We start from the raw sequence: 19,084 nt of genomic DNA, 5'->3' as shown, positions 1-19,084 counted from the left end.
CCATCAAATTCGAAACATTTATTGAGGTATGATAGTCCTTAGGGACAACAACAGGTGAAATATCCTGTTATCCATGACGCACAGGTCGGAACGGTATTGACACGCGAGTGCGCGTAATCAAAGTGTCCTGTCTCCCTCCTCTAGTGGGCAAGGTAAAAAAAGTCTGTACTTCGTTAAATTAACAACATAAAGTCTGTTCAAATGGAATAAATTTTATTTGGCCCACATCCAAAAGTAATTACCGACCCCTAGTGTAGTGGTACACTCGCCTGTCTTGTGTGCAGGCTCTAGGAATTTGATTCCCACATTTGACGGTGTGTATGCGTGAGTGATTTACAAAAAAAAAAATATGGTGTGAAAGGATTCTCAAATATTTTGTCGATAACTTGAACTTTTTTTTTTTTTAAACCACCTCAGTGGCCTATTAGTAGAGTGTCCGCCCTGAGACTGGAAGGTTGTGGCCGGGTCATACCAAAGACTATAAAAATGGGACCCATTGCCTCCCTGCTTGTCACTCAGTATTAAGGGTTGGAATTGAGGGTGTCGAATCACCAAATAATATCCCAGCGCAACACCGCTGCTGCTCACTGCTCCCCTCTCTCTCCCCCAGGGCAGGGGATGGATCAAACTCACACGGGGATGGCTTAAATGGGTTAAAGGACACATTTTACCACACCCAGATGCGTGTGACATGTTCATCGGGACTTTGCACCAAACGCTGATAACTGTATCTTACATTCATCAACCAGTTCTTTTTTATCTTACATTCATCAACCAGTTGTTTTTTTATTGTAACGAGTGTCAATTTTGGCCGGATTTTGGTTATTCGTTGGAGCGACTAAAAGCAACCGCCGTATACACACAAGGAGAGCTTATTTATTTCTATGAATAACGTTTTGATTCAAGTGACAATTTGCTGTCCAAAAAGAGGACAAGTGGCCAAGGAGGGAATATAACTTTACTGAAACTCAAACTGCATTTTGTTCATAGCGCATTGACGTACATTCTGCAGTCCCACGTTTTCCTATGTACAAGCGCGCATTTCCTTGTTGCGCTTAGCCCAGCAAGGCCAATTTAAAAAACAACAAAGAGCTGAATGGCGTCATTTAGATTAAAAAAATAATAATAATCACAAGATGACAAACGCTCACATCACAAACTGTCACGTACGACTTTTGTCTTTGTTACTTGTGAAAACTCTTGTAAAAAAAATCTAGACTTCATTGGATAAATTGTTGTTTTTTACAAGGGGACAAAAGTCATTTTTGCATCTCGTTCCGTTTGTCCTCGTGAAAAGAAAACCTTTCATGTAAGCACGGGTGCTGCATTTGAGTTCACCACATAAAAGAAAAAAAACGTGCTGGGTTGACTATCAAACACTTCTTTCTGTACGTTTACAATATATAGACTTGTCTTTTCTTCTCAACACTTTGGTTTAGTTTGGAACAAAACATTATGATTATGATACAGAAAGGATGACAATAAAGCCCCCAATGAGCACGACCTTTGCTGTACAGCATTTACAGGGCAGGCGGGCGGGCGGGGGGGCGGGCGGGCAGCCGATCGGTTAGTGCGTATCCTCACTGCCATTTGGGGCTACGTTCATTTTCGCTGATGATCTGTTTTGAAGTGAGCATGGTTACCTGTTGCCACGCTGACCTCGGCCTGTCAGTCAGTGCGTTGGAAAATGACTAAATTGGGCAGACGTCTGCAGGCATGGCAGTGTGTGCGTGCGTGCGTGATCCGTTTGACGCAGACTGCAGAGACATTTAATGGCTCGAGCGGAGCCGCTACGGTTTCTTGCGTTCGTTCGGATGTCGGCCACAATTGTTTTAAAACACAGGCCGGCACATCCGTAAAAGTGTTTTTCTTTTTCTGGGCTCAAGAAAGGTGTATGTGCAAAAAAAAAAGGGGGGGGGGGGGGGGGGGGGGGCGGGCTGATGCTGGTCGAGACGTCCGTTTCAAAGTTAAATTGGCCATCTGAGAAAGAAAAAGAAAGCGATAGCTGCCTTGCCGACCAATGCCCAGACGTTATATGATGAGCCTGTGTCGCCGAGCGCTCTGGCGTGTGCCTGCCTTTAGACGGCGGCCATCTTGTCCTGCGGACTGCCACCGTTGTTGTTCTTGTCATGGCCACCTGGCAATGCGTGCGCATCGCTCACCCTGTCGCTGGCTTTGTTGAGGGCGGATGAGTCTCGGTCAGCCAGCAGCGGCTGGGCGGGGCCTGGGGAGGCTAACGGAGGCGGACCGGCGACAGGGGTGGAGCGCGAGGGCCGGTAGGACGCCGTCAGCTCGGCCAGCCGCTCCGGCGTGGGAGGCCACTTGGCAAAGCCCGCCGTGTTCTGAAGGAAAAGCACCGCTGTGCCGTGGACTGCCCGGTAGTACATCTCCTCCCTGCACACACACACGCACGTACTAAAATTAATTCAGATGAGCCGGACTCCCCCACAGGAAAATTGGGTCCAGTGTCGATTTGAAGGATTTCTTTCATACGGTTTCTTAGCTAAGCGCTTGTCCCAAATGGTGGCTGGGTCCCCGTCAGAGGTCCGCAGCATTTGACTGCACATTTGAAATAGCCTTCCCTCAGGCCTGCTACTACGAGTCGAGCCTTGCTTTAGTCAGTGAGGGAAACCCCGGAGCCGCATTGGGCCACCACCGTATGCGGACCTTCCCAAATAGACAGATTGTTGCTTTTAGTGAGGGCAGCCTGAGCCATGCCAGTTTTGGAGGAACTGCCACAATTCTGATCATTGGGAGCACAACATTGCACTGATAGGTTCATTTATCAAACATATGTAGCAACTTTTTTTTTTGGTGCCTTGGTGCTTAGCCAAGGCAACTTCACCCAAATGAATTAGGGTGAAGTTCTTTTTGTATCTGTTGTTGCCAAATGGCAAGCTCCCTCCGAGCAAAGCGTGCAATTTGAGCAGTCCTGGTTGACCTGGTGATCAAGGCAGGGGATTTTCAGGTTCATTCCCCCACGAAGGCAGCGGTAGCCTCACCACTTGTTTGGATTTCTTTTCTTTTTGTCAGTCAAATTTTAAGCGTGCTTCCCAGTCATCGGTCATCTCGGACGGCGCTGGCCTTTCTCAGCAATCGGCCCAGCCGGAGCGCTCAAGGCCTTTGCTCGCTCGCACCATCGTAGCATTCCACTTGGGCCAAAAAACAAAAATGCCCTTTCGTGGGGAAATGTTTGGATTTCCAATGACGGGTTAGGCGGCAGGATGCAAAGTTGTTTGGAAGAATTGTGAGCGACGGCTTGCGTTTAGCACCTCTTGCAGATGTGCTGCGTTCCAGAGCGGTACTCGTGTTCGTAGGCAGGCACGCTCATCTGGTGGCGCAGGAACCGGCTAGCCTCCATACGGCCCAGAGCTGGCGTCACAGGGTCTCGCCACTCGGGGACGAAGACGATGAAAGACAGCGGCTCCCCGGACTGCTCCAGAAGGTCCTGAGTGAGTGACACACACACGGACGGCCACGTGAGTGAGCTTTTCATGCTCCCCCCCCGCCCCCCCCTTGATTGAGCGTGCCATCAAATGCTAATGCTCATTTCTCAAACATAAGGCTACATTTCCAACATTAGCCGGCCCGACGTCGACTGTAACCAACGGGTTGTATAGTGTCTTTTCATCTCAAGTATGACATTTCACGTCGAATGTTACAAATTGACAGCGACGGGCTCGTCAGTCCGTTAGTACGTCATCGTGCCATCGCCTGGGTCAATGAGAATGGACTTAGCGCTACATCCCCCGTAGGTGCAACGCAAGCAATACGTTGCAAAATGAACAAAACAGGCCTCATAAGACATGGTCCCACAGAGGTTTTATTCCACCGACACGGCGACGTGCACATTTGCTTGTGCTACGCCCTCCTGAGCCCAGCCAGACTGACCTCCTCTCAAAACTGAGAATCATGTTGGCTTCGCAAGTGGATACGTCCCAAAAGAAACAAGGAAATGGCTAAAAATAGAGCAAGGGGGGGAAAAAAAGAAATCATACCCAATGTCGGTTGCTGCATTTAAAAAAAAAAAAGTCTTCTGCAAACAGCATTTAGCAACCTTCTTGCCACTGTCAACACAAACACCCTTCTGCCGTTTGTACTTTTTCTGAGCTGCAGGCTCACGTAAATTGAATATAGAGAAAGGGGGGGAAAAAAAAGAAATCATACCCAATGTCGCATTAAGAAAAATATTTTTTTCTGCAGACAGTATTTTGCAGGACAGATGTTTCTCAGCGCAACAGCATTTGGCAACGTTCTTGCCACAGTCAACACAGACACCCTTTCTGCCGTTTATGCTTTTTCTGAGCTGCAGGCTCACAATTTTTTGGTGAGCTGCAGGCTCACATAAATTTTCTTTACACCCACATACACCCCCCCCCCCCCCAAGAAAAGGAAAAAAAATCCCTCATGAATTTAACTACAAATGGAAGGGAGTCCAAGTTTCATTAGGACCAAAAATAGATAAATAAATAAAAATTGGAAGGGCAGGCAATTTTCAGGGCACATCTAAGATAGGAGTCCGTACCAGTCTCCACAAAATGGTCTATCTGGCAGAACTCGTACGCCTCTGGCGTATTTTGGTGTTTCAGGCGTCCACACAGCCGCTGTCTGGCTTTAATGTTTGCTACTCCAAATCACCTCAAAGTGCGTCACCATGGCATCCATCAGCTCTTCGCAGAACGGCGGGTTGGCTTCAAAGGAGCCGCTGACGGGACGGAAGGACAGGAACGGCCTGTGAAGGCACACGCAATTACTAAACACACGAGCGCACGCGAGCGGCCGCAAGCGCCTCACCCTCGGGATCCAAAGTAGCCATCGGTGTCGGGGAAGGCGGAGCAGAACTGCTTGTAGTAGCAGTTAAGCGGCGAGGCGAAACACTCAAAAGAAACAGCAAAGTGGCGGTTCAAAGCTTCAAACACAGACACTGGCAGCGCCCCCTGCAGGCCGGCGCCGTCGTTGGCACTGCTGCCAAACATCACCTGCAGACGTGGACACGCGGCAAGCGGTCGTCATCCTCGCGCACGTGGGATCGGAAACGCCGGCGGGTTTGACTGGCGCGCGGCTGACCTGGTATCGCTTGAGCAGGCACCAAACCCTCGACAGGAACTTCTCGAAGCGAGAGTCGTCAATGCAGCTGTACCTGTACAGCAGCTCCTACGCACACACGCACACCAGCGGCGTATTAGGGCTGCGAGTAGCCTCGATCGATTTATCTGTCAATTAACCAATGAAACAGAGAGTAAAAAAAACAACCAGGTGATTTCATTTCCATCCCTTCATTGCAAAACACAACACTATTGCAAATACACAGACAGCTGAGCATTGAGTGACCGAGTTAGCACTTTTGTCTGTAATGTGGATGACTTGGCAAAGTAGCGGAAGTTTCTGTGTCCTATAATAAGGCGGGCGGGCGCTCTATTAGAAAACTTTGACTGCTGAGAGGCACTCGGCCGAGGTGAAGTCCAACAATCGCTCGACAAATTTGCTATTGGATTAGTTGCCGATGAAAAGCCGAGTAAGGGCGTGACTTTAGGGTGAGTGGTTTCGGTCACTTTTCCTCAAGTACGTTTGCCTAGGGTGCGCGCAGCTTTGAGTACCGACCAGCTTGCTGAAGTGTCCCCTGTTGACTTTGACCATCTCCCCTCGGAATCGCAGGCAAGCCAAGTCATTCTCAAAGTGAAGCTCCACGCGCGGAAGCGCCGGCGCCGGCTGCGCCAAACGCAATGGGTAACAGTACACCAGACGGGATGATGCTGGCGGCGGGGGGGGAGACGAGGAAGAGGAGGCAGACGCATCCGCGGACGCATCTGAACACGCAACAAAGATTTTTGCAGCAGACATTAGTTAGCCCTCGGCCACTTTACACCATTCCCAACAATTGGACTTGTGTACCGAGTACCTGCGGGCGGGTCTTGGAGCAGGCTGAGGTGCGTGTGTCGAAGCCGCCTGCAGTAGTCGGTCGACAACTGATAGATCTTGGAGCAGATCCCCTCCACCGAGTCTTTGGCCACAGCCGTTACGTGAGGACCGCACTGCTGTCGGAGGTGCTCCAGACGGTCCTGCGCCAACGAGGCCAGGCCACTCTTCAGCAAGCGCGTGCGTGCGTGCGTGCGATGGCATTGAATCCACATTTGCGACAAGCAGAGTAGTTCCCTTTGCTCCCCCCCCACGCCCATCCGGATCTCAAACACCTTGAGCTCTCGAGCATGATAGCCCCGACGTTTTACTAGTGCCAAGCTCGGCTAGCGTCATCGCTTGTTTTGTCAAAATGCAACGCAAGAGGAAGGAAGAGAGAAAATGGCCGGCAGCTGTCACTTTCAGCAGAGCCCCAAAAGGCGCAAAGCCTTCTGAAGCCACACGTGGCCATTGACCAATAGCGGCGAAAGGTACATTGCCGCATTGGAGTTTTGTTTCTGCTCGACGCTGGCGAATGCACAAGAGGGAAACGAAAAGGAGCAAGAGAAGACAGAGTGAGGATCAGAGCAGAAAAGGAGAGAGGGAGCTTAAGAAAGAGAGAGAGAGAAGGACAAAAGCACACAAACGTGGTCAGCCATACATACCATGTAGTCCTCCTTGCTGGCTGAGTGGTCCCTGCGCAACCAGCTCATGGTGTCTTCAGCGTTCCACTTGACCACCTTCCTGCTCTCCGGGCTGGCGTTCCTGCAACAGAAAGTGTCAGCGGGTCAGCGGCAAGGCGGCCAAAGGGCGGAGGTCGGAAATGTCACGCGCCTGGAGTCAATCATCTTCTTGGCCGCTTCGGCGTACTTGAAGAGAAGCTTGCGGGCCTCCTCCTTGTATTTGATGCGAGAGAGCCTGCCGGACACCACAAAAGGTCATTTCGGGACGTCGGTCATTTCGGGACATCGGTCACCGACGGCGGCGCCCACAACCTGATGGGGATGTCATTCATGACTTCTCGGAACATGGATGGCGAGATGACAGGCTCGCAGTCGCTGGGCAACATAGGGTCCCAACCTTTGTCCAGCACTTTCCTCTCCAGCAGCCAGCGGTTGAATGACTCCCGAGGTGGGTCGATGCCTGGCGCCGGCCGGCCGGCCGGCACACGCACAAGTTAAAGGCCAGAGCCACGCCGGGTGGCCGCTTCGGCGTCCTTGGCCAAATTCACTTGGCACTCCGTTGGAGATGCCACAGCAAGCTTGATTTTCATTTGCACTTTTCGCATTGCAAAGGAAAACGAGCAAGACGGACTTCAGCTAAAACTGTGCATTTCTTGTCGTACAAACAAAATTTGTTAAGGCTGCCACCAATCGTGATTTTCATCATCACTTTATCTTTCCGAGACTTTGATTGCGCTGGCTCCTCCTTCGCCCAATGGCAGAACTTTTCTCCGCCGGCATTTGCTGAAGAGGGCCATTCACTCCCCTTTTGCACTGTACTTAGATGGAAGGACGCCAAATAAAAACCGAGCTAGGAAGAGGAATTCGCGAGACTTCCCTTTCCGAATTGGTCTGGAAGCATATGTGGGAAAATTGTTAGCCCCTCCCCAAAAAATAATGGACACAACTTTCGGCCTCGCTTTTATGGCAAAATGGAAAAGGTTTTTCCACGAGGTCTGGAAATGAAGCGATACCGATTCGTCCGCCAATCAACAAGTTGCGGCTCTGACGTCTACCTTGCTTTGTGGAGCGGGATGCCGTGTTTGTGTGTGCGTGCGTGCGTGCGCACCTTCTCTCTGGTGACAGAGCTCATGGTAGTGTTGTCTGAGTTTGGTGACCAGCTGAGCTCTCTGCAGCTCGATCTCAGGGTGGGGGGGCAGATGCTGGGCGAGGGGTTGCTCTCTGATGACGGCGTTGGTCTGGATGTCCAGATCCCAGTAGATCCTGGAGCAGCACACGCATGCACAACATAACCAAGTGCTTCACTATGTCGCTTGCACTGCAAAAAACGACAAGGCAACCATGCACACGATACTCGTGCCAGTAAATCAATGAAAGCGGCTAAATGCGTCGTACGCGTGAAATGGCGTCGTGGAGAAAGTGGCCAGCATGGCCAAAGTCAGTCGATGTTGGCGGTGACACACAAGCGGTGCATACAAATCGGGTCCAGCCGCTCAAAGAAGAGGATGGCCATCGGCATACCAAAATCTTCTGCCTGCCGGCCATCCCCGGTGTAAAACTCACCGAGTGGGGTGCGACGCGCTATCCGGGTGTCCCGCCCGGCGTGTCGGCGGTGGGAGGTTGAGGTCGACAGTAACGCACAAAGCGGTTGTGCACCCCACATGTCAGTAGGAAACCCGAATGCTCCGCAAACCTCAACTCGACTGAGGCTGAGCGCTCACCCGCGCTTTGCACTCTTGAGGCATTTTGCCTTCAACTTGGTGAGGGCCTGCCTGTTCGAATTGAGCCTTAGCGCACGCAATACGGCGGAATTGAGGACGCCTCATATTGTTACCGTCGAGAAAATTTCCCCGACTTTTGACGAGTCAAACCTTCGCCGCATTTTATTATATTTTATGAATTGCTCTAAGTGCAATGCTTATTTTCATCCTCCGCAATGTTCTTCGGAAACACCTTTGTTATAGTATCATTCTTTGCTTTTTTTAAAATATATTTTGGTGTAATTCAAATCAAAGGTTTTCGGAAACTGATACGAGATTGGTATTTCCTTCCTGTTTTATCCCCATTCTCAGGCCACTTGCTCGTGCGACAGCGTTCGCTCATAGGAGCGGTGCTCGGAGTACAAGCCATGTCGTTTTGGGGTTCCGCTCGCCGCGTAAAGATTGAGGAGCGCTGCCCGACAGTACCTGCGGCTTGCTGCCCAACATTCTGACTTACACGGTCGGCTTGTAGATCGCAGGGGCGGGGCTCGGCGTGCCGGGCGCCACGGCCGCCACGGCCGCCACGGCCGCCACGGCCGCCACGGGCGCCACGGCCGCCACGGCCGCCGTGCCTCGTTTGTCATCAGGAGCAGCGCTCCAGGGCTTTGCACCGGGCACGCTGGGCGAGATGGGCGTGGTGGGCTCGGCCTGAATGGAACGGGACACGTGGGTCATGAGAGAGGACTCCCATTGTCTCCGACCAAAAAGCCCGCTGAGCTTACCTTGGGCCGTTTCAGGCTGTTGGGCCCGGCCGCCTGCTCCTCAGAGCTGCGCCTCTTCCTCTGGCCGTTGCCAAGGTTACCATCTGCGCCCTCCGCCGGAGCAGCGTTCAGGCCTAAAGGATCCGACTACACGCAGACACACACAAACACCCATATGCACACATATATAGCAGCGAACAACAGGTTGATTATCATGGAATACAAAATGACGAGACTGACACCTTTCTGTGTCAAACAAGAGCGACAATGATACTAGCCCCTTGCAAACAAATCGTCGTCGTCATCATATGGACTTTGGCAGATTAAAGGCCAAAATAAGACGCTTTTTCGAGACACGGTAACTATTGCGGCGCCGAATCCACCCATTTTCAACCACACTTGACCCAAACCACCTTTGACTACCATCGTATGACCCGATACATGTCCCCTTCGTGAGTCGTCACCTTATCGTGGTGGAGGGGTTTGCGTGCCCCGATGGTCCTAGGAGCCATGTTGTTTGGGGCTTCATGCCCCTGGTAGGGTCACCCATGGCAAAAGGGTCCTGGTGAGGGGCCAGACAAAGCACGGCTCAGAAGACCTCTTATGACTAATAAAATATATGGACCTAGTTTTCCCTCGCCCAGACCCGAGTCACCGAGGCCCCCCTCTGGAGCCAGGCCTGGAGGTGGGGCTCGAAGGCGAGTGACTGATGGCCAGGCACAGCCCGGAAAGAAAACCTGGGTCCCCCTTCCCATGGGCTCACCACCTGTGGGAGGGGCCAAAGGGGTTGGGTGCAAAGCGAGCTGGGCGGCGGCCAAAGGCGGGGACCTTGGACGGTCCGATCCCCGGCTGCAGAAGCTGGCTCTTGGGACATGGAATGTCTCTGGCTAGAAAGGAGCCCGAGCTGGTGTGTGAGGCAGAAAAGTTCCGACTACACATAGTCGGACTTGCCTCCACACATAGTTTGGGCTCTGGTACAAGCCCTCTCGAGAGGGGCTGGACTCTCTTCCACTCTGAAGTTGCCCACGGTGAGAGGCGCCGAACCGGTGTGGGCATACTTAGTGCCCTCCGGCTGGGCGCATGCACATTGGGGTTCACCCCGGTGAACGAGAGGGTAACATCCCTCCGCCTTCAGGTGGAGGGACGGGTCCTGACTGTCGTTTGTGCCTATGCATCGAACGACAGCTCAGAGTACCCACCCTTTTTGGGGTCCTTAGAAGTGCTAGAGAGCACACCTTCTGGGGACTCTATCGTTCTACTGGGTTACTTCAATGCTCACGTGGGCAATGACAGTGAGACCAGGAGGGGCGTGATTGGGAGGAACGCCCCCCCCCCCATTTGAAACCAAGCGGTGTTCTATTGTTGGACTCTGAGGTGGACTCGCCAATCTCCTGAGTCAAAGTCACTGAGGCAGTTAAAAAAACTCCTTGGGGGCAAGAGTGGATGAGATGTGCTCGGAATTCTTAAAGGCTCTGGATGTTGTGGGGCTGTCGTGGCTGACACGCCTCTGCAACATTGCGTGGACATCGGGGACGGTGCCTCTGGATTGGCAGACTGGGGTGGTGGTTCTGGAAGTTCTGTGGCGGGTGCTTCTGGAGTATGGGGTGCCGAGCCAACTGATAAGGGTGGTTTGGTCCCTGTATCACCGATGCCAGAGTCTTCAGGCCGTGATCTCCAGCTCTCACTGGAGCGGTTCGCAGCCGAGTGTGAAGCGGTTGGGATGAGGGTCAGCACCTCCAAATCCAAGTCCATGGTCCTCGGTCAGAAAAAGGTGGAATGCCCTCTCCGGATCGGGGATTCCAAGTGGAGGAGTTCAAGTATCTTGGGGTCGTGTTCATGAGTGAGGGCAGAATGGAGCGCAAAATCGACAGGCGGATCGGTGCAGCGTCGGCAGTAATGCGGACTGGTCAGGCGGATTGGTGCAGCGTCAGCAGTAATGCGGACTCTGTACCAGTCCGTCATGAAGAGAGATTTGAGCCAAAAGGCAACGCTTTCAATTTACCGGTCGATCTACGCTCCTGCCCTCCACCTATGGTCACGAGCTATGGGTCATCTCTCGAGAGATCACGGATGCAAGTGGCCGAAATGAGTTTCCTCCGCAGGGTGTCCGGGCTCTCCCTTAGAGATCAGGTGAGAAGCTCAGTCATCCGGGAGAGACTAGGAGTAGAGCTGCTGCTCCTCTACGTTGAGAGGAGACAGATGAGGTGGCTCGGGCATCTCATCAGGATGCCTCCCTGGGGAGGTGTTTCGGCCATGTCCCACCGGTAGGAGACCCCGTGGACGACCCAGGACGCGCTGTCTCTTAGCTGGCCTGGGAACGCCATGGGATCCCCCCGGGATGAGCTGAAGGAAGTGGCTGGGGAGAGGGAAGTCTGGGAGTCCCTCCTAAAGCTGCAACCCCCGCGACCCGACCCCGGATAAGCAGAAGATGGATGGATGACATGTCACAGATGAAACGCGGAGGTCGACGAGAAGAGAGACTATAATATTAGGGTCATAAAGGCAGAATGAGTCAACGTCATCCAATCTGGTTTTGTCATTTTTGGACTCGCCGTTCAGTTCGGACCCAGGGGTCGATGATTGTTGGCGGTTCGAAAGTGTGTGCACTATTTGCCACGGCCGGGCTTATTGGCCACTCACAATGACGTCATGCTGGCCCAACACCGGCACCTCCCACAGACTTTGGTTGGTGAATCTGTTGAAGTAGTACGGACGGTTCTCCCGCCGAGACCAACACTTGGACCAGCCTGCCTGGATCAGCTCATCTGTGGGAAGAGACCCAGCAAACGGGCGAGACACTCAGGACAGGAGCTCGAAACGGACAGAGGTACAGACACAGCAGCGAGAGTGATCCGCGTGAGGGTGAGAGAGACGGCACGCACCTGGCAGTTCGGGTGGCTTGGCGGCGGCGGCCGAAGGCAAGAGAGGCAGGCCGTGCGAGACAGCAGAAGCGCCGGGAGAATGCACCATGGCCCCCTCCCCCTTCAGCGATGCCCGTCTCTCGTTGGACATCTTGGCTGTTCGTCCGTCACAAGCGCATCGGTTGACCTGACGCCGCACCAAAGACAACACTGTCAAACCGATCCAGATCACAAAACACAATGAGGGTGGGCGATATAGCAAAAATATCAGCGGCAATTTTTCGAAATAAAATTCCAATCACGATTTTATGGCAATTCTTCTTCCTTACGTGTTTTTTTAGACAAATTTGTACATTTGTGACAATTTCCCTCATGTGGAACACATCAAACACATCTTTAGGAAGAAGTCAGTGCCTACCCCTGGTCGGCTTGCCTTTGTTCAATGACAGTGTTACGGCGGGTTGTTTTAGTTTGGAGCTAGCGTCTGCCGGGACTGTGGCTGACCTGCATTGGGTTGGGTTCTTTTGGATACTGTCTCTGCAAGTATATTAACAGGCTGGTAGTGGTAGCACCCGGCGCCTAGTTGTAGTCTCTGCATACACCATTGGTTTGTGCCTCGTCCTCTGGGTAAAAGCCAAATCAAACTCACACCCATGGGCAATTTGGAGTGCTCAATCGGCCTACCAAGCGTGTTTTTGGGATGTGAGAGGAAACCGGAAAACCCGGAGAAAACCCACCCAGACACAGGGAGAACATGCAAACTTCACACAGGAAGGGCGGGAGGTGGAATCGAACCCACAATCTCTGAACTGTGAGGCGAACATGCAGTGCTCCACCGTGCCGCTACAGAAGGACTCACATCAGCCAAAAAATGATTTCAACTTGGCATGCAGCTCTCATAAAAGCAGTGCAATATGATTCAAGGGTGGTACATTGAAATGTAACGTTCCGTTCAATTGAAACCAATTTTCTGCTGATTATCACTTGCATACATTTTGCATGTCTAAGTATCGGTATGTATAATTTGTGCTATTTTGTGTTACCAATTTACAGCTGTGGTTTGACTTTGTGTTTTTCCTTAAAGTTCGTTTGGGTGACCTGGGAAAACAATGATTAGCATTTTTCTGACTTGTTGCCAAACCAGAAACTGAATCAAATTATGGGTTTGAACTGCCAATTTGAAATGTCTGACTTTTGAATGAAGTTACGGACATGCAATACTTCGAGACGCTCATAATTTTAACCTGGTTGTGGGAGAGTCTATTTGTGTCCAGGAGATGCGACCGTCCGCTGGAGTTCTCAGACTGTGCGCACATCAAGGACGTCCAACCAACACTGTTGCATTAGCGTGAGTATTTTCTTTTCTTTCCTTTTTAACACGTGTAGTAAGTATATAAAGGCATTTTGCAAGCTCGCGTTCATATCAAAAGGATGTCTTGAATGTCAGGGCGATTCAAGGCGAAAGAGAAAAGCGCCATAACCCGCCAGCCGAGCTTCAGGCAACAGCAACGCCGTCCTTCAATCACCGCAGTTCGGAACCATCGCAACACAACCGCACCGCTGTGGAGACCCCGGAATTCGGTTACAAGTGAAAAGGTTTGCTCAATTGTTTTGCTTGCACAGAAATGAGCGCCATTGTTACACGCATGCGCAGTGCGGCTCTCGTCGCCAAACGACGGACGAGAGGAGGAAACTAGCCAGAAGCGAACAGCGAAAGGCAGGCGGGGAAGGGGGCAACAAAAGGCGCAGGAAACCGTCCTGATCTTTGATTCGCCGCCCGCCCGGCTGACGAGCGGAACGCGCGCGGCTCGGACTCAGCGGTAGTATTGGGCCGGTTGGCTGCCATCTTGTCCGTCGGGAGACGCTGCCTTTTGGGCGCCACTTGTGCTCAGACAAGATGGCGGACACGCCCCTGCCACAGAGCCTCGCGTCCCGCACATCGTTTTGGGCCTTTCGTGGCGACAGGGCCCCCGTGCGAGTATTTGGTGCGGCTCAATTCAAAGCCGGAAGGTTCCAATCCGTTCGGGTAGCGTCGGGGCAGCTCTAGCGGGCCATTTTGCCTTACCTGGACTCTTTGAACGGCTACGAGTCGCGGGCTCTGCCTGTCGATTTGGGATCCCCCGCTCCCTCCCCGCCTGCTCAGACATCTTTACAGGGGAGAGAAAAGCGCGACTACGCATGCGCGCCCACCGACACGCTTCCCTTTCTGGTCTGTCACGCCCCGGACACCATGTTGAAGAGGTCGACGACGCCCCGCCCCCCCCCCCCCCCTCGCGCCTCAGATCGCGCAGGAGGTCACAGTTGCACATATCGCCAAATACAATCAGACACAAATAAAATAAAATATCGTAGGGTCTTTCTTTTGAAACTATCGACGAAAATTGCAAGAAAGAGCAAAAAATAATAATTCACAGAACAAGTGTTTCAAAAAACATTTTTGTAGCATTCTTGGTGTTATATTTGTATGTTAAATTGACCTAAGATAATTGGTATACCATTCCATAATGTTCCATTTGAACATATTGAGCAATACACTCAGACACAAATGAAACAAAACATGATGGGGCCTATCTATCAAAACTGTTTGAAGAACTGCAAGAGCAAAAAAATTATTCATAGACCAAGTCTTTCAATAATTGACAGCTCTTTTATAGCATTCTTGGTACTTGGTAATACATATTTAAAAATTGTTATAAGATTGTAACTTATTCTTCCGATGAACAATATTTTGTTTGAAACAAAAAATAATGACGGGATTTACCATGAGCGATACTCACACCAAAAGGAAATATGGTTCAAATCTAAAGTTTTAAAAAACACAGTGACATCCAATATAAATTTCTCCTTCAGATTCTTTCGTTTGTGTTACATTTTTTTTTTATAATATTTGATTCTCCAAACGAACAAAAATCCAATTTCATGGCAATTATATTGTGTCAATCATTTGCAACGTTTTTTTCTGTTACCGTTGGCACAACCCTCTTCTTATGTTGTCGATTTGTTAATACTTTGAATCATCAATTTGTGTTGTAAGTTCCAATCCATACTGCAGCAATTCTGTGTAGACTTTTAGTTTTTACCAGCGTTATGGGAGCAATCCTGCACCGCGCCATTGGTCCACGGGGGACTGGGATTGTCCTTTGGCGTATTAAGGACGGGGTCAGAGGTGCCTGCGGAGCACGAGGTCAACGGCGGCCTCAACGTCTTCCAGCACGTAGGCGGGCTCCAGCAAGCCAGCCTCGGCGCTCATGTCCCGGTGGCCGTGCAGGAAGATGTTCTCCCAGGCGGGCGCCGGCTTGTAGATGCCCGTGCACACCTGTTCACAGCATAGACGCAAGGCGTCAAAGCACGTTTTTTTCCTGCTTGGACACGATCGGCAAAAGCACTTCAAAGCGGGCGGGCCATGTTCACGCTGCAGCTTAGTTGTTTGTTTTTCTGATTCTTTCAGTTCAGTGCGAAAAGGACAATTAGAAATTCTTGGATCGCAGTCCGCACGCACACTCGGGTGGCGTTCCTTCCACTGAGTCATCATCATCAAAAGGTGACAAATAAAGCAGACGAGAGATCAGGAAAGTAAAAAGAGAATGTTGTATGGCCTTACACAAAACCGTCGCCACCGTTTCCTCTTGAAATTGTTCCCAACTTTCAGATTGCTACGTTTACTTTGGAGCAAGAATGGGGACATCGCTATGACGAGGACCTTCCTCATTCCACTCGTGCCACTTGACATCCAATTGCGGATGCCGATCTCTTGCTCAGGAAGGGGAGGCTGGCAAAACAACTGTCGTTTGAGAGCTCCAATGCCGGAGGGGCTGAGCACCGCGCGTCTCATTGTTGAGGCTGACAGCATTACATTAGCAACGGCTCATGGCCGCCACGGTAGCCGACGGACGGATAGTGGAGCGGGCTCAGGGGACGGACGGGATCCTTGGATTCCAAGCGGGTTGTGTCGTCACCACCTACCAGCACAGATCGACAGCGCGCGGCAGACGCCGGCTCCCCCTCGCCGGACTCCCGGGCTGCCGTCTCAGTGGCAGCGCTATTTTGTTCAGACAGGTAGCGATTGTACAGGTTGGCACCATAAACATCCGTCATGGGGTTGTCGCTGTAAAAGAGCAAACGAAATCCGTCATCTCACATTTGTACAACTGCCACCTAGTCAGAGTTTGCCATCTAGGTCCTAACTGCACAACCCAATAGGATCATACAATATTAACATTCATTCTAACAATTGGACAACACTGTCATTAGTGAACACCTGCCGACGCGGAGCTGAAATAGCGTTTCCACGAGTTACTCGTCTGTTGACAATGTTGGGAGCGCTACAGGCACCCGCATTTCTCCAGAGCTCAAGCTACAGAATGAACAAAAGATGCTTCAATTGGACACAAGTGCGCGCTAGTGCTCACCCCACGGCGTAGATGGTTTGGACCTTGTGGTGGAAGTTTCGGCGCATGAGCACGTGCTCGGCAAAGCGGTAGGTAAGCAGGCTGGGCTTCCCCAGCAGCGCCCGGTAGCTCAGCTCTTGTCCCGTCAACTTCTTGTACGCCGACTCCAAACACAGCAGGAACATGCCGTGACCAAAACTGCCACACGCACGCCACATGCACTTTTGTCATCACATGAACTCTCATTTGCCAAACAGCACAGCTTCTGGACATACGAGCGAGAGAAAGCAGCTTCTCCCTGATAGACTCGTGATTGGATGCGGCAATGAAGAGCAATCTGTCTGTCTCCCGATGTTTTGTCGAATAAAGTTGTATTTGTTGTTGTCGTCGTATTTGTACACTTGTGTAGATGAAGTTACTGAGTAGGAGGTGGAGCAACTGATTATTAAAAACCGAGTGATTGTTCTTTTTTTTTCACATTAAACTTAATTTGGGTGAGTCCAATTTTGTCTCCCTGGTCTTCGGGGAGGGCGGCTGGACGACTTTAGTTTTTGCCTCGGGCCCCATGAAGGTTTAAAGCGGTCGTGCGCGCGTGGGTTCGTACTAAGTCAATGGAACAGTTGCGTTTGCTTTTTTTCCTTACCGCGGTGAGGGTGCCTCGGCCATCCACAGCAGGTCCATGTTGCAGGCCAGCACGGGCAGCTGGGCTGGCGACCAATCGTAAGCAGCTGACGGACGTCCATTGGTCAGGAGCACGTCCACCAGAAGCTGAAGATTGGTCTCCCAGCGCACTGGCTCGCCAAACAGCAGCACGGCTGTGGAAAAGCACCCAGCGTCAACAATAAAGCGCTAAAAGGGATCAGAAACAGAAGGCGCACATGTAGTGCTCTTACCTTCAATTTGGGGGAACTTGTGCGCAGCCTTGGACTGCAACACAAAAGAACCCACTTGTCACATACTTTTTCGTTTGTGGTTTTTGCTCATTGACTAATTGAATGCAGTGAGGCGTGTTCTTCGGTGTACGTACGTACGTCTGCTCTGGGGGTCCTGCTGTGGTCGACCACGTCCAGCAGAGGGTGCTGTTCTCGGAGCTGCTCCATGCTCACCACTTTCTTGAAACCCAGACTGACTCACGGGGGTCAAGGGCTCGCTCGACTACAAAGTGATGGGCGGTGCCCAGGCGAAGAAAGGATACGAATGCGCGATGTCCGTGATCGGTCCTTGTCCGGACACCAGCACACACTTGTCGTGAAAATTCGTCAATGTTTGCAAAGGACTGTAGGACAAAACCACTTGGTCGGGACTAATCTGCGCACACAGGTCACAACTGGGATCCATCCGATCGCAACACAGAAAACAGAACCAGTTGCACGCACGCACGCACGCACGCACGCACGCACGCACGCACGCACGCACGCACGCACGGGCATACAAACCTGCACGTCGAGCAGCGACGACAGCTGTTGTGCTTTGCGTTCGGGCTGACAACTTGCGGCGTTGGTGACGAACACCACGGGTAGCAGAAAGTCGCCGCGGCGGTCGAGCAGCTTCCGGAATGCTCGCCGTGCCGCCGGGAGGACTGAGCCGCCGCGCACAAGCACCCCATCCACGTCCAGCAGGATGCCAGCCTCGCACCGAGGGGACGGCGGCAGGTAGTGCTGCTGCTGCTGCTGCTGCTGCTGCCGGCACACCACAGGGCGACACACCCGGCTGTGCCACTCTTGTCTTTCAACCCTTTCCATCTCCCCTCACCGGCTGACTGACTGACTGACTGACATATTGGTTGGCAACAATTGACACTAAATACGACTCTCAAAGCTGAAATGCAATCAAGTCACAACACCACCGTCAGGTCAGGTAGTCTTTCAAATCCTACTACCTCCTCATTACAGCAAATGAAAGCTGCCCAAGATGAAACGAGACAACAGTAAGAGCCGGCGAGTCGCATGAATCTGTCCAACATTGACGCTTCAATTGCCACCATTCATTTTCGACTTCATCTATCACGCAGGTGCACTGACCTGCAGAGCGTCGGTGCAGCGCGCCACTGTCCTGAACGCGTGCTGCAGGCGCGCGCACCACATGACGACGGAGACGTTGATGCCTGCCGCACATCGCGCAGCCGCGGCACGTCTTAACCAAGTGCTGCCGTGTGACATCATCACCTGGGGGCGGGGCTACCCACGACAGTCAATCTGGGTGCTGAGGAAAGAATTCATGTCCTAAAATGCTAGCTAGATTTAGGGGATTTCTCAGCATAGCACGTGACGCCCATTCACCGCCCTTGGGCCCATTTGCCAGTGCTAACAAAAGGCCGCTTGTGTCTGATTGACTGCTGCTGACTTGGGTTAGATCGCCGCCTAACACGCGACCCGTCACATGCTGGACTTGTCACATGGGTGACCCGTCGTCACATGCGCCATCCATCACATGCCCTCGTGCTGCTCATGCCGCAACCAAGCGACCTGCACGCTAGCCGTTAGCACGTCAGCTACTCGGGAGAGCACCAATGTTGCTGTGGGCATGAGAAGCCAGCCCTTTGAGATGTTTGTGTGATTAACACCTTGGATTTGACTTGGCCGACCGCTCAACTGTCTGAGGCCCGCCCGACCGACCGCAAAGGGGAGGAGAAGTCCGACGATACGTTCTGGCCGCCGCCGCGCTCGTCTGACCGTGGCTGCCATTTGGATGAATCTTGCCTTAAAGGAATGGCAATGAAGCAGCAAAGTCCAGCCCTACTGTCAGCGCTCGCCACGGATGAGCGACCGAAAATGACCTCACCCTGGTCCACTGCCG

The 19,084-nt window shown here is 52.0% G+C and overlaps 2 protein-coding genes and 1 long non-coding RNA gene across 8 annotated transcripts; 1 reads left to right on the top strand and 2 right to left on the bottom strand.

Annotated features, from left to right (window-relative positions):
- Positions 1 to 940: 940 nt before the first annotated feature.
- Positions 941 to 14,087, bottom strand: pcif1 (phosphorylated CTD interacting factor 1). 6 transcript variants are annotated; one of them, XM_085923284.1, is made up of 17 exons: positions 13,966 to 14,062; positions 12,319 to 12,437; positions 11,922 to 12,087; positions 11,680 to 11,804; positions 9,061 to 9,186; positions 8,796 to 8,986; positions 7,687 to 7,841; positions 6,891 to 7,038; positions 6,730 to 6,813; positions 6,561 to 6,660; positions 5,900 to 6,059; positions 5,602 to 5,807; positions 5,068 to 5,154; positions 4,795 to 4,979; positions 4,639 to 4,732; positions 3,273 to 3,448; positions 941 to 2,394 (listed from the first exon to the last, which is right to left on the bottom strand). In XM_085923284.1, the coding sequence occupies exons 3-17, from the start codon at positions 12,049 to 12,051 to the stop codon at positions 2,079 to 2,081; spliced, it is 2,283 nt and encodes a 760-aa protein (XP_085779410.1). In that variant the 5' UTR covers positions 12,052 to 12,087; positions 12,319 to 12,437; positions 13,966 to 14,062; the 3' UTR covers positions 941 to 2,078. The 6 variants fall into 6 exon arrangements, with proteins under 6 accessions (XP_085779410.1, XP_085779405.1, XP_085779408.1 ...); XM_085923279.1 differs by lacking the exon at positions 12,319 to 12,437 and adding an exon at positions 13,145 to 13,460 and having other exon boundaries at positions 13,966 to 14,039; XM_085923282.1 differs by having other exon boundaries at positions 12,319 to 12,523; positions 13,966 to 14,033.
- On the top strand, positions 13,331 to 16,739 carry LOC147049682 (uncharacterized). Its single transcript, XR_015067528.1, has 3 exons — positions 13,331 to 13,496; positions 15,349 to 15,441; positions 15,550 to 16,739. It is a non-coding gene; the product is annotated as an uncharacterized LOC147049682 (long non-coding RNA).
- Positions 14,292 to 18,995, bottom strand: LOC147049681 (haloacid dehalogenase-like hydrolase domain-containing 5). The gene is made up of 9 exons (XM_085923285.1): positions 18,310 to 18,995; positions 17,725 to 17,967; positions 17,484 to 17,596; positions 17,320 to 17,413; positions 17,182 to 17,215; positions 16,932 to 17,103; positions 16,310 to 16,486; positions 15,864 to 16,005; positions 14,292 to 15,216 (listed from the first exon to the last, which is right to left on the bottom strand). Exons 1-9 carry the CDS (start codon positions 18,448 to 18,450, stop codon positions 15,061 to 15,063), a joined length of 1,272 nt encoding a protein of 423 aa, XP_085779411.1. The 5' UTR covers positions 18,451 to 18,995; the 3' UTR covers positions 14,292 to 15,060.
- Positions 18,996 to 19,084: the final 89 nt, after the last annotated feature.

Source organism: Syngnathus leptorhynchus, chromosome 11 (assembly GCF_054491065.1).
Source record: "Syngnathus leptorhynchus isolate UIUO chromosome 11, UIUO_Slep, whole genome shotgun sequence".
NCBI classification, from domain to species: domain Eukaryota; kingdom Metazoa; phylum Chordata; class Actinopteri; order Syngnathiformes; family Syngnathidae; genus Syngnathus; species Syngnathus leptorhynchus.
Note: the sequence above shows the minus strand (reverse complement) of the source record. Positions and strands in the feature narration are given on the sequence as shown.

Coding starts and splice junctions, on each gene's coding strand:
- pcif1 (XM_085923279.1), bottom strand. CDS start 13,216: ATGTGCGCACAGTCTGAGAACTCCAGCGGACGGTCGCATCTCCTGGAC. Junction 11,805..11,921: donor CAAGCCACCCGAACTGCCAG/GTGCGTGCCGTC, acceptor CTCTTCCCACAG/ATGAGCTGATCCAGGCAGGC. Junction 5,155..5,601: donor GGGGACACTTCAGCAAGCTG/GTCGGTACTCAA, acceptor GTGTGTGCGTAG/GAGCTGCTGTACAGGTACAG.
- LOC147049681 (XM_085923285.1), bottom strand. CDS start 18,450: ATGATGTCACACGGCAGCACTTGGTTAAGACGTGCCGCGGCTGCGCGA. Junction 16,006..16,309: donor CAAACCATCTACGCCGTGGG/GTGAGCACTAGC, acceptor GCTCTTTTACAG/CGACAACCCCATGACGGATG. Junction 15,217..15,863: donor CGCGCTGTCGATCTGTGCTG/GTAGGTGGTGAC, acceptor TGCTGTGAACAG/GTGTGCACGGGCATCTACAA.